This window comes from Nothobranchius furzeri, chromosome 14 (genome assembly GCF_043380555.1).
Source record: "Nothobranchius furzeri strain GRZ-AD chromosome 14, NfurGRZ-RIMD1, whole genome shotgun sequence".
Classification (NCBI taxonomy): Eukaryota; Metazoa; Chordata; class Actinopteri; order Cyprinodontiformes; family Nothobranchiidae; genus Nothobranchius; species Nothobranchius furzeri.
This window is the reverse complement of record NC_091754.1, coordinates 41,987,066-42,000,539: the sequence shown is the minus strand read 5'-3', so window position 1 is coordinate 42,000,539 and position 13,474 is coordinate 41,987,066. Positions and strand designations below refer to the sequence as shown.

The window sequence follows — 13,474 nt, the reverse complement described above, 5'->3', positions numbered from 1 at the left end:
AACTTAATATCAAAGCACTACTATTTCAAAATGCAGTTCACACATTACATTTCAAACCAGTGACTATTCCTTTCCTTTCACTGATCTAACAACTACTCAAAATGATGAGTAACTGTTGCAGTACTCTCAACGCTGCGTGGATAAAGACAAACAATCAAACAATAGGTTAACTTGTAATTTGCTGTCCAATTCTGCCAACTCGTTACTGATGACTGGATGCAAGACGTGGAATGAGTATATAAAGAGGTGATTTGGAGCCAGGTTACAATTAAGGTCAAGCAGTGGTGAGAGGAGAAGAGGAGGAAGAGGAGTTGGTCAAAGGAAGGGCAGAGGACCTGGGGCCAAATCCACAACACAGAGTACACGATCATATAGAAGTAGAGTAATCACTGTTTTGTTTACTCTATTACAGTACAAGATAGACAGCTGAGAAACACAGCATTTGATTTTGTTTTTACAATGAATTACTGTATTTTTGCTTTGATTCAAATACACAAATGTTACAGTACGATTGCACTGTGGTGTTTTGGATCAGTATACTTCAGAATGTGTTTATTGATTCCTCTCTGTAGTATTTTCTCTACTACTGCAGTATTTTCCCAGAGATCTGTGGAGTACATGTAGTACCGTGTGTGATTTTGTTCTGCAAGGTAGAGTTTTAAGCTTGGATATTTGTTAAAATCTTTTTGTTTCTACCGCTTTTGTTTTGGCATTTAGTGTTGGCAGCAAAGTAAGAACTTTATTGTGCAGAAATAACATGTTTCTACTTTCATTTTGCATATGACAATAAAAGCTTTGAATCATGAAAGCTGTTGTACAATATTATATTATTGTTCAAACAATGACTTACTGAAACTATGGGTTACTTGTGTGTGTGGGTGATCTAGAGTTTTGTTTCAATGGAGTTTCACAGTATGAGTTTTTTGAACTAATGTTTGTGCAAGATTTCTTTAAACATGTGAATGCACCGTGCACTGTTTAAGCATTGCACAGCCTGTGTTACAAGTGAGGAGCATTATGAGTTTTGTGTCTAGAGTTGTGAAAAATACATCAGTGTTGTGAAAATTGTTGCAACGTGATTGAGAAAAATTGTAAAGGAACTAAATGGCTCAATTCACCAGATAAAGTAACCTTTTAACCCTCAAACATTGGGTGTATGATAATTTAGGTTCGGACTGAATCATCAAAAATGTGAAATCAAACATAAGGAGGAAGGCTGGAACTCTTAAAGTGAGAACAATGCTTTAATGGGTCTGGAAAACAGCCTTCCTCCTTATTTTTGAATTCTTATTGTTCACTACTGCTGAGTACCAGTTAGTGAGTGGATGACGCAGAAGAACCTGCTTCATCATCAAACATGTGCTCCCAGTGGTGAGGAAACCTCAAAACGTGCATCCTCGGTTTATAAGCAAAGCCTTTGGTGTGGCAAAGGACAAAATTCTGCATTTCCTCCGACTAAACTCTATCAGTCCCAGTCTGCTCAGATCTTCACTTTCACTTCAGTGATCTGAAGTTTTCAGCAATCACATCAGCTTAAGTTCAAATTTGGCTTGAACGGGACGTGACGAGACGAGACGAGACGAGACGAGACGAGACGAGACGGGACGGGACGGAACAGAACAGAATAGAACAGGACAGAACAGGGCAGAACAGGACAGGACAGAACAGAACAGAACAGAACAGAACAGAACAGAACAGGACAGGACGGAAAAGAACGGGACAGGACAGGACAGGACAAAACAGGACAAAACAGGACAGAACAGGACAGGACAGGACAAGACAGAACAGAACAGAAGAGGACAGGACGGAAAAGAATGGGACGGGATAGAACAGGACAGAACAGAACAGAACAGGACAAGACAGGACAGGACAGGACAAGACAGAACAGAACGGAACAGAACAGGATGGAAAAGAACGGACAGGACAGGAAAGGACAGGACAGGACAGGAAAGGACAGGACAGGACAGGACAGGGCAGGGCAGGACAGGACAGGACTGAAGAGAACAGGACAGGACAGGACAGGACAGGATAGGACAGAACAGGACAGAACAGAACAGGACAGAACAGAAAAGAATGGGACAGGACAGGACAGAATGGGACGTGACACGACAGAACAGGAAAGGACAGGACAGGACAGAACAGAACAGGACAGGACAGAAAAGAATGGGATGGGACAGAACAGAACAGAACAGGACAGGGCAGGACAGGACAGGACAGGACAGGAGAGAAAAGAACGGGACAGAACAGAACAGGACAGAACAGGGCAGGACAGGATGGGGCGGGACGGGACAGGACAGGACAGGGCAGGACAGGACGGAAAAGAACAGGGCAGGACAGGACAGGACGGAAAAGAATGGGACAGGACAAAACAGGACAGAACAGGACAGGACAGGACAGGACAAGACAGAACAGAACAGGACAGGACGGAAAAGAACAGGACGGGACAGAACAGAACAGGACAGGACAGGACAGGACAAGACAGAACAGAACAGGACAGGACAGGACAGGATGGAAAAGAACGGGACAGGACAGGACAGGAAAGGACAGGACAGGACAGAACAGAACAGGACAGGACGGAAAAGAACGGGACAGGACAGAACAGGACAGGACAGGACAGGACAGGACGGGACGGGACGGGACGGACAGGGCAGGGCGGGACGGGACAGAACAGGACAGAACAGGACAGAACAGGACAGAACAGGACAGGACGGAAAAGAATGGCACAGGACAGAATGGGATGGAATGGGACAAGAAGGGACAAATCAGGTCGTGACGTGACGTGACAAACTCAAACAGAACAGGACAGGACAGAGCAGAGCAGAACGAGACTGTAGAGAATGGGACGGGACAGCCAGGACTAGATGGGACCGTAGCAAATGGGACAGAAAAGGACAAAGAAGCAAACATCAACAACGTTCAGGTGCCTGGGCTGATCATTGGTAAATCTTTTTTATATTCACCTTTTTATTAACAGAAACAAATGTAGAAGTCAGTGCTCTTGTTGGTCTGTACAACAGAAACCGCCTGGAGTCAGAATATCTACTGATAGCATATGAAAACATGAAGGTGACGTCATTATCAGCTGATTGAGATCGATGCCTTATAGTCAACAACTGTAAAGATGTGTTTCTTCTGCAGATGATTATCTGCATAACTAACCATGCTATGGTGGTTCACCTAAAGCCTGACATAACAAACCACCACCAATCACCTACAGATGCATGCTGAAACTTTCACTCTTTTAGCAGTTACGCAATGCTTTACATGCAAGAAGACAAGCTATCACCAGCTAGATAGATATCACCAGCTGCATTGTGGTTATTTCAACCTGTTTAGCCTCACATGGTAGAGCGGAAAAGAGGAGAAGTCATACTCCCAAATGCTTTAAATGTCGGATTTCACTAAACCTGAAGCTTTACAAATGTATTTTTATTACATATATTCTGAATCCTTGCTTGACTCCACCACCGAGGCAGTTCCACAGATGATCACTCCATGGACTCCACAGACCAGACTTCAGGGTAAAGATATCTATGCTGGCCCAGATGGACAACATGGAGGAAGATAAGGTCCAAGAGGGGAGAGCCAGACACACACACACACAGACACACAGACACACACACACACACACACACACACACACACACACACACACACACACACACACACACACACACACACACACACACACACACACACACACACACACACACACACACACCAGTAAAGACAAAAAAGATGGTGGAAGAGAAGATAGATAGATAGATAGATAGATAGATAGATAGATAGATAGATAGATAGATAGATAGATAGATAGATAGATAGATAGATAGATGATAGATAGATAGATAGATAGATAGATAGATAGATAGATAGATAGATAGATAGATAGATAGATAGATAGATAGATAGATAGATAGATAGATAGATAGATAGATAGATAGATAGATAGATAGATAGATAGAAAGATAGATAGATAGATAGATAGATAGGTGTTCTCACCTGAGGCCTGTATGAAGGAGGCTGCCTGTGTGTGCGTTGAGGCCGTGGTCGGGAGGCGGTGTAGTGCCTGAGCGTCTGTCCCTGGGTGGGTAGAGGCTCCATGGGTGAAGCGGAGGATTGGAAGCCAGGGAGGGGACCTTTGCAGCGGGGAAACGGCGCCTCTGGGCCGTGCAGGCCTCTGCAGCCAGCTGCCTCCTCTTTTGGTTCTCGAGAGCAGAAGGAGTAAATGGGGGTGGGACTGGGAGAGGGGTTGAGAGATGCTCCTGTATCTTCTGATGCTGCTCCTGCTGCATCCACTGTTTCCACCTCCCCCTCCGTCCGCCTCCTCCCCCTCTGTACTTGGGGGGAGGGGGCCAAGGAAGTACAGGAGGAAGGGGAGGGACAAGAGGCTGTCAGTGGTAGAGTGGTTGCTGTTGGTAACTGTGAGAGGACACACCTTCCTTTTCTGTCATCATCTGCAGGAGCTCCTCCCCCGTCTCCCTCTCTCCTGTCCTTGGTTTGTGATACACAGTCTGCATTCAAGAGACCTGAAACAGAGACACACAATGAGGACATGCACCTTATTCTGTGTGTGAGGTTAGTGAGTAGTCCCTTCTCCACCGTGTAGACCACACACCAACCTGCCAGCTTGGTATGGTTGAATAGAAACCAAAACTCTAAATGTTCTGAAGCGTGTTTCAGTGCTGCTACAACACCCCCCCACCCCCCCACCCCCCCACCCCACCACCACTACCACCACCAAGCTCAGCCATGTGGATGATGTGGTCCTGGGAGCATCATACACTGTGACTCTTCCTGCTGGGGAGGTGCGCAGCCACATAGCTGTGAAGGGGTTTTGTTTCTGGTGACATGTGATGAGGTTTAGGGTGAATGCGGTCTAGGTATGAATCTCAGGCTCTGTGATCTTAAGCTTTGGTTTGTTTAGTGATCAACATCTAAACATAAATAAACATAAACAAACATTTTTAAATCAGTAGAGTAGGGTGCAGAAATGAAACTTTAAACCGAGTCCAGCTTCAGAGAGAGAACAGATGGTGATAAATGTTTCTTACTTTTGATGGAAGTGGCAGGCCTCAGGCTTTTGGACAGAAGGCCTTTCCTCCAGAACGCTGGAGTGTACTGAAGTTGGAAAGACAAGAGTTATAAAAGAAGAACCATAATGCACCATCAGGATCTGACTGGCTGTGAGCTCTCTGTGCCTCTTACATCATCAGTTGGGAAGTCCCCATCCATCAGTCGGAGCTCTGGGATTATGGTTCTTTGAGTGTTGAAGGGATTTTCTTTAAGGAGGTTGTCCTAAATAACAAGTGGAGGAAAAATAAACACGACACTTGCAACACGGATAAAGTGTGATTATTCAAACAGCATATTGATCTAGTTGATGAGATAAAACAAACATCCATGCTCTGTAATTAATTTGATCTAAGAAAGTAAATAAATAAATAAACAACAACAACAAAACCTTCCATCTAAAACAATGCTGACCTTTGAGGTTCTGGTAAAGCACTGGTCAACGTTCTAGACCCTACACCTCACTGAAACGTGCACTGAACTTAAATGAGAAAATCGGCCATCTAAAAAGAAAAATCCTGAAATGTTTAAGTCAAAAAGTAGACATTATTACTTTACATAAGTACTACATCATTTTAAAAATGCAGGTTGTTTGCACACAGACCGTAAAATGATTAAATGACAATAAAACACACACTAAGAAAAAATAATTATGTCCAATTTTAATATTTATTTACATTCGTTTATTATTTGTGTTCCACCAAATGTTTAAAAGGAGCAAAGAAGAAACAATGCATTGTTTTCTCCTCATCGTGGACTCCATAGCAACACTAAAGACACGCTTCACTGAGAATCAGTTTGCTTGATAAAATTTGGTTTATTATTAATTTGGGCAGGAATGGACCATACGGCTTAAAATCTACATACAATACATTATTTACTTCTACTTGTTTATGTCAAAAGCTGTTTCACATTCTCACATATCAGAAGAATGTCAGCAGAACAAATGTTTATTACAATTACTGAAGAAGATTTAACATTGAAAATTTATTTGAAAAATAGAAAACCTTTCAAGGAGATTTTATGTTGCGTTATGATTCATTCTTCAAACAAAGCAACACAAAGATGATGATATTTAAATCAATTTGAAGCTAAATGTGGTGAAAACACAAAATTATAAATAGTTTGAACTGCAGTGAAAACTGTAAAAACAGGAATAAAATTTCTTATTTCTGATTTATTTAATCACGTTTCAAGATTTTCATTTCCTCATAGAAGTTAAGTTTTGCTTCACTAGTGAATAACTTCAGGTAAAATGATGCTTTGCTTCATTTATGTAAAACATTAAAATAAGGTTGGAGGTTTACTTTTTCCTCTGTTGCTGGCGACACTTAGATCAGTGGGTTTGGGGTTATTAGAGGTCAGACCGTGGTGTGCACCAACAGCACAGAGAGAGAGACAGGGAGAGAGACAGGGAGAGAGACAGGGAGAGAGAGAGAGAGAGAGAGAGAGAGAGAGAGAGAGAGAGAGAGAAAGAGAGAGAGAGACAGAGACAGAGACAGAGAGAGAGACATAGAGACATAGAGAGAGAGACATAATTACTGATCCCATATATTATTAGCATTTTGTTGTATTTATTTATTTTTTCTAATTTTTGCTTATCATTTATTTTTTCTTGTACCAAGAACCGCAGCAATTTCCTACCGTGGAGATTCTCGCACATACGGCAGTAAAACCTTTCTGATTCTGATTAAAATATCAAGTTTCCTCCAGTGATGTAGTCACAGACCATGAGGGGTATGCCCCTGGTTGGGAATCCCTGCTTTACATGATTAATAAATACTAACGCATTCAAAATGTAAAGAAACATATTTAGTGAGTCCTGTTACCGGACACCTACAGAAATATGTAAAACTTCTAAACGGAAACCCTAAAGCTTTCTTCCCACAAAATTAAACCGCTAACAATGCAAATGAAAACATCCCTACTACCATTTTGTCCTGCATGGTGCTCAGGTCCTGCAGTAACTGCTCCACGATGCTTTCAGCCAGAGTCACTGTCAGAGTCTGTCTCATATCTCTGGGTGGAGAAAAGTGATGAAGACAACGTTGTGATGAAAGGAGCATGCAGGTGTAGCTACACGACTACACAATGAGCTTTAAGAGCTTTTGTTGTAATTACACCAGAGTGGAGGTTAACTCAGAAAAAACTGCTTTCTAGAGACAGTTACAACCACAATAGTTGAATAAAGCTGAATATTTATCAGCCTGGGAGAAATCAGAAGTCAGTTGGTGGCTGAGAAAAGTTGCTTTGATCCTGCTCTAACAGGAAGTGTTAATCCCAGTGTTAATCCACCAGAAGCACCAACAATAAGGTAAATAGATGTTATATTTACCTGAGTCTGGCGCTGATGATCCCCCCTGTGGCTCCTACCAGTGTGCTCCTCAGGAATATTTGTGCCTGCCTGCTTGTTCTGGACACACACTCAGACAGGGACTTGTAGACACCGGACCCTTGGGCCGCCCGTGGACACACTTCTGCTGCGTGTCTCATCTGCTCCTGACATAGTTCCTAAAACAATCTGACAGTGAGTGAAGATCCAGAATGACACAGGACAACCCCTAAACCTGCATTTCCTCCACCAGTTTTGTGCTGTTGTACTGTGACACCCATACAACTAAACCAGGAGCAACATTTGCTGTAGCTCGCTGGTGTGATCTGGCTTCTGTGATACAGAGTGTGGCTGATGGGTACCTGTAAGTTGTTTGTGACCTCCTGAGTTAGTGCAGCAGCAGTTTCAGACAGAATGTTGTTCAGCCAGTCCTCGTTGGAGGTACATTTCCTGCTTTCCTCATACAAAGACGCCAGCAGCTGCACAAGTACAACCCCAAAGACAAACATCAAGGTACACATGAGACCTTCTGCTCAAACTAATCTGAACAGACGTAGTGGTAGATGGGGGTTGAGCGGCCCCATAAACCTGAGAGCTGTATTGTCAGGACATGGGTCACCGGTGGGGTTTCCCAGGCTACACTGGTCCCATCGGCACGGCAGTGCGAGTGATTATAAAACCATTATGATCATTTGGGATAGGGAGACTTGAGGTCATATGTAATCCAACACTAACAGGTCACAAGCCAGTCATTCCTTGAGCCAAGGCCAAGTCAGGATAAATGCAGAGGTTTATGTCTGGAAGGGCATTGGGTGTAAAACCTAATTCATACTGGGTCCTCGGTCAAGTTAACAATGCCCGCCGCTGGTGCTGCCGACCTGCAGGGTGGAAACTGGACTTGTGTTGGACAACGGAGGAGAGGAGGAAGGCAATAGTGTGTAACTGACTGCAGAGACTAGAACTGCGACAGGTTAAGTTAGCTAGCTAGTCAATATGGTGCAGAAAAGGAACTTGGATGAGACCAGGTGGAAAGGCAGCAAGGCTAGAAGCTCAGAAGAAGGGTTTAAGTCATTCTACCATGTTGTAGATGGAAAGCAACATGGAGTAGGAGTCATGCCAAAGAAGGGGTTTGCTGTGGATAGTACAGAAGTGACCAGAGTGTCAGCTAGGCGGATGCGTCTGATGTTTGAAGTTGAAGGAATAATGATCCTGTCATGAGCTGAACTAGAAGGACCCAGGATGACACCAAACACAGTAAAGCACCTTTAAAAGTCTTCATTAGACGTGGCGTTACCAAAGGAGGGCGAGGCTGGAGACAGAGTCGGAGAGAAGGTGTGGGTAAAAAAAACAAAACAGAACGAGGTGAAGCAGGTAAATGGAGCAGGCTAGAAAAGAGGTCAAAGACAGGCGAGGGTCGTGATAGCAGGCTGAGTCCTAGACAGGGGTCAGGCGTGAAAACAAGGTCTGGAGGCTGTGATCAGGCAAGGTGAAAGGCTGGAAGATCTACTGGCAAAGAGCATTCAATAATCTGGCAGGGAACTGGTGGCTGGCTGGTGAATATATAGCAGTGGAACCAGGTGAGCAGGGTGAGGTGATTGAGTGGAGCAGGTGAAGGATATAAGGGTGCTGATGACAGGGTGAAGGTGTTAGTAATTAAGTGGCTGAGGACTAAATAGAGGAGGCAGCAGAGACAGAGGAAGGTGTAAGCCTGGCAGTCATGACAGATCCATGTTGTAAGTGGATCTGCCCACAGGTAGGATGTGAGCTATAAGAGAAGCAGACATTCTGGAGTGAGCTAGATGATTGGATGCAGTGTGTGACCAGAGTTGAAAGAGTGAGGGTTGGTGCTAAGACTGATGTGATTAGACAGGAGTACAGGGAGATGCAGCGTATGGTGAAGGTAGAGGTGGAACAGGCCAAACCATGGGTGTGTGATGACCTGTGCTCGGTTGGACAGTAAGGACAGGAAGACAACTCTGTACAGGTTGGTGAGGCAGAGATGTATGGGATTAAGTGTATGAATGGAAGTCTACTTACTGGTACCAAGTATGATGTGGTGATATGCTGGTGAAGGCTCTCAGTCATTCAGGTCATGGTAATCAAAAGGGTTCAAATGAAGGCAACTGGACTTTTTTGGTTTCTTGAAGATGTTTTGCTCTTGTTTGAAACCTCTCTTAAACCATCTATCTTCTCTGAGGTTTGCTAAATGCTTGCTTAGTATGAGGATTGCTGTAAAGACTTTGACACTAGTCAGTAACTCGATGTAACCTGTTGGGTTCCTTATAAAAGAAACATTTAGTGATTGGCTTAATGACTTGACCTGTATTGGAATGTTTACAATGTGGTGTCTTGAGACGGCTCTGGTCATGATTTGGTGTTATATAAATAAACTGAATTGAGATAGATAGATAGATAGATAGATAGATAGATAGATAGATAGATAGATAGATAGATAGATAGATAGATAGATAGATAGATAGATAGATAGATAGATAGATAGATAGATAGATAGATAGATAGATAGATAGATAGATAGATAGATAGATAGATAGATAGATAGATAGATAGATAGATAGATAGATAGATAGATAGATAGACGTATGGATGAATGCATGTTTATACAGATCCTTCTCAAAAAATGTGCATATTGTGATAAAGTTCATTATTGTCTGTAATGTACTGATAAACATTAGACTTTCATATATATTAGACTCATTAAACACAACTGAAGTAGTTCAAGCCTTTTATTGTTTCTAATATTGATGATTTTGGCATACAGCTCATGAAAACCCAAAACTCCTATCTCAAATAATTAGAAAATTTCATCCAACCAATAAAAGAAAAGTGTTTTTAATACAAAAAAGTTAACCTTCTAATGATTATGTTCAGTTATGCACTCAATACTTGGTCGGGAATCCTTTTGCAGAAATGACTGCTTCAGTGCGGTGTGGCATGGAGGCAATCAGCCTGTGGCACTGCTGAGGTGTTATGGAGGCCCAGGATGCTTCGATAGCGGCCTTAAGCTCATCCAGAGTGTTGGATCTTGCGTCTCTCAACTTTCTCTTCACAATATCCCACAGATTCTCTATGGGGTTCAGGTCAGGAGAGTTGGCAGGCCAATAGAGCCCAGTAATACCATGGTCAGTAAACCATTTACCAGTGGTTTTGGCACTGAGCAAGTGCCAGGTCGTGCTGAAAAATGAAATCTTCATCTCCTTAAAGCTTTTCAGCAGATGGAAGCATGAAGTGCTCCAAAATCTCCTGATAGCTAGCTGCATTGACCCTGCCCTTGATAAAACACAGTGGACCAACACCAGCAGCTGACATGGCACCCCAGACCATCACTGACTGTGGGTACTTGACACTGGACTTCAGGCATTTTGGCATTTCCCTCTGCTCAGTCTTCCTCCAGACTCTGGCACCTTGATTTCCGAATGACATGCAAAATTAGCTTTCATCTGAAAAAAGTACTTTGGACCACTGAGCAACAGTCCAGTGCTGCTTCTCTGTAGCCCAGGTCAGGTGCTTCTGCCGCTGTTTCTGGTTCAAAAGTGGCTTGACCTGGGGAATGCGGCACCTGTAGCCCATTTCCTGCACACGCCTGTACACGGTGGCTCTGGATGTTTCTACTCCAGACTCAGTCCACTGCTTCAGCAGGTCCCCCAAGGTCTGGAATCGGTCCTTCTCCACAATCTTCCTCAGGGTCCGGCCACCTCTTCTCGTTGTGCAGCGTTTTCTGCCACACTTTTTCCTTCCCACAGACTTCCCGCTGAGGTGCCTTGATACAGCACTCTGGGAACAGCCTATTCGTTCAGAAATTTCTTTCTGTGTCTTACCCTCTTGCTTGAGGGTGTCAATGATGGCCTTCTGGACAGCAGTCAGGTCGGCAGTCTTACCCATGATTGCAGTTTTGAGTAATGAGCCAGGCTGGGAGTTTCTAAAAGCCTCAGGAATCTTTTGCAGGTGTTTAGAGTTAATTAGTTGATTCAGATGATTAGTTTAATAGCTCGTTTAGAGAACCTTTTCATGATATGCTAATTTTTGAGATAGGAGTTTTGGGTTTTCATGAGCTGTACGCCAAAATCATCAATATTAGAAACAATAAAAGGCTTGAACTACTTCAGTTGTGTGTAATGAATCTAATATATGTGAAAGTCTAATGCTTATCAGTACATTACAGACAATAATGAACTTTATCACAATATGCTAATTTTTTTAGAAAGACCTGTATGTATGTATGTATGCATGTATGGCATTGTGATTTTACCTTGAAGGAGTCTCTGGTGTTCTGCAGCACCTCGTGTGCTGTCAGAAGGTCTGACTGGATCATCTGGTTGTTGTAAAGGCTCAGGCGCTGAATGCTGTCCTCCAACTGCTGACACATGCCCTGGACAACCTAAAACAGACACATTTTTAGTAGCAGCAACAATAAAGTTGCTGTGAGTTTAACTGACCAACTACTTACCTTTTCAGATTGTTGACTTTTTAGTGCTTGCTGTATTTCCATCCCGCCAGACCGTCTCTGACCGTTTCTGTCTAAACACTGCTGCATCTGAACACAAACATTCAAAGAGGTGATTCACGCATAAACCTTGTTATTTTTCTTCCAGAATGCAGCCCTGTTTCCTCTGAGTCTACCTTGTGTAGAGCTTCTTCTGTCCGGTTGGGGTTGCTGCGGTAGCTCTGAGTGATATCATTCAGAGGCAGTGATATCTTCTGCATTGTGAAGTTCCTTCAAAACAAACACAGCTACATCAAAATATATTTCATTACAGACTTGACTAGGAACAACCATGGCCCCGGAGGGCCTTTATCTAACATGTTTTAGTTGTTTCCATGCTCCGACACTCTCGATCCAATGGTTGAATCACCTGTTCAGCAGGTCATCGAGCTCTGCAGAAGCCTGTTACAGTTTTTTTACAGACGCTAGGACACATATCATCAACACTTAGGTCACTTTTGCAAAACTCTTCACACAGCGAGCACAACAGAAGTCCATGTGGGCTAAACTGAGGATCAATTATCCTTGTTTTGGTACAACATGCATTCAATGACTACATCTCTAAAATTTCCTGAATTCTTTTCTCACTCAGAAACAACAACTGCTAAAAGTCTTTGTACCAGCAGGACATTTTGCACATGCTTGCTGCTTTCAGAACGGTTAAACCTTTGTTCAAAACAATAACATGATGCAAAACTAAGACTCAACAGCAACATTTCACTGAAATGTATTTTAAACCTACAAATGCAGTTTAAGCAGCCACAGCTGATCCTCCCTGCAGAGGAACGTCTACACAGGTGTTACTCTTCTATTTCATTACAAAGGAGACAGCTGCTGAGTAGGTTTGTGTTGGGATGTAAACATGGAGCCAGCCAGAAACAGAGACGTGGCTGAAAGAGGAGGAAGAGAGGCTGGGAATAAGCATGGATGCCTGGACACATCAGTCTGTTGTGTTTGTATGAGAGGATGGTGCTTAAACAAAGTCTCGTGTTTTGGAATTAGCAAAAACATAACAATAGTCTAAGGAGCTTGAAAGAAAAGCGTCTGGACTTCTTTAGGTTGCTTGAAGACGTTTCACCTCTCATCCGAGAGGCTGTAGAAGATCATCAGGGGGACTTTTGTTCCCTTTTCGGGGGGGAACTCCCACTGGGTTTAAATCTGGGACTCTCCACCATTTGACCTTAGAACTGAAGAAGCCTCTCGGATGAGAGGTGAAACGTCTTCAAGCAACCTAAAGAAGTCCAGACGCTTTTCTTTCAAGCTCCTTATACTACAATGACCTGGATGACTGAGAACCTTCACAGACAAAAACATAACAATAAATAAACAATATAAAATACTGAAGAATTCTGCATCATGTCTGATTCATTCCAGTAACATATGTTGCAGCTATGAACATGACAAGCTCTCACCCACATGTCAGATACTTGTTCTAAACTCTTAACACAGATTCACTCCTACATGACACAGTTGGCCAAATGGAAAATTTTCTTGTCAAAAACACATTTTGGTATGGATACACTAACTCTTTCTCTGCACACACTACCTTTACCCAAACACTGGACATC

At 43.1% G+C, this 13,474-nt stretch overlaps 1 protein-coding gene across 1 annotated transcript in view; it reads right to left on the bottom strand.

Annotated features, from left to right (window-relative positions):
* The window catches only part of carmil2 (capping protein regulator and myosin 1 linker 2), a 63,804-nt gene that overhangs the window by 15,783 nt on the left and 34,547 nt on the right, over positions 1 to 13,474 (bottom strand). Inside the window, exons 23-31 of the mRNA XM_054746499.2 lie at positions 12,044 to 12,137; positions 11,871 to 11,957; positions 11,673 to 11,801; positions 7,768 to 7,884; positions 7,409 to 7,584; positions 7,005 to 7,092; positions 5,209 to 5,298; positions 5,055 to 5,121; positions 4,003 to 4,529 (exon numbers count right to left, since the gene is read on the bottom strand). Coding sequence (XP_054602474.1) covers positions 4,003 to 4,529; positions 5,055 to 5,121; positions 5,209 to 5,298; positions 7,005 to 7,092; positions 7,409 to 7,584; positions 7,768 to 7,884; positions 11,673 to 11,801; positions 11,871 to 11,957; positions 12,044 to 12,137 — 1,375 coding nt within the window. The remainder of the gene's footprint in view (positions 1 to 4,002; positions 4,530 to 5,054; positions 5,122 to 5,208; positions 5,299 to 7,004; positions 7,093 to 7,408; positions 7,585 to 7,767; positions 7,885 to 11,672; positions 11,802 to 11,870; positions 11,958 to 12,043; positions 12,138 to 13,474) is intronic.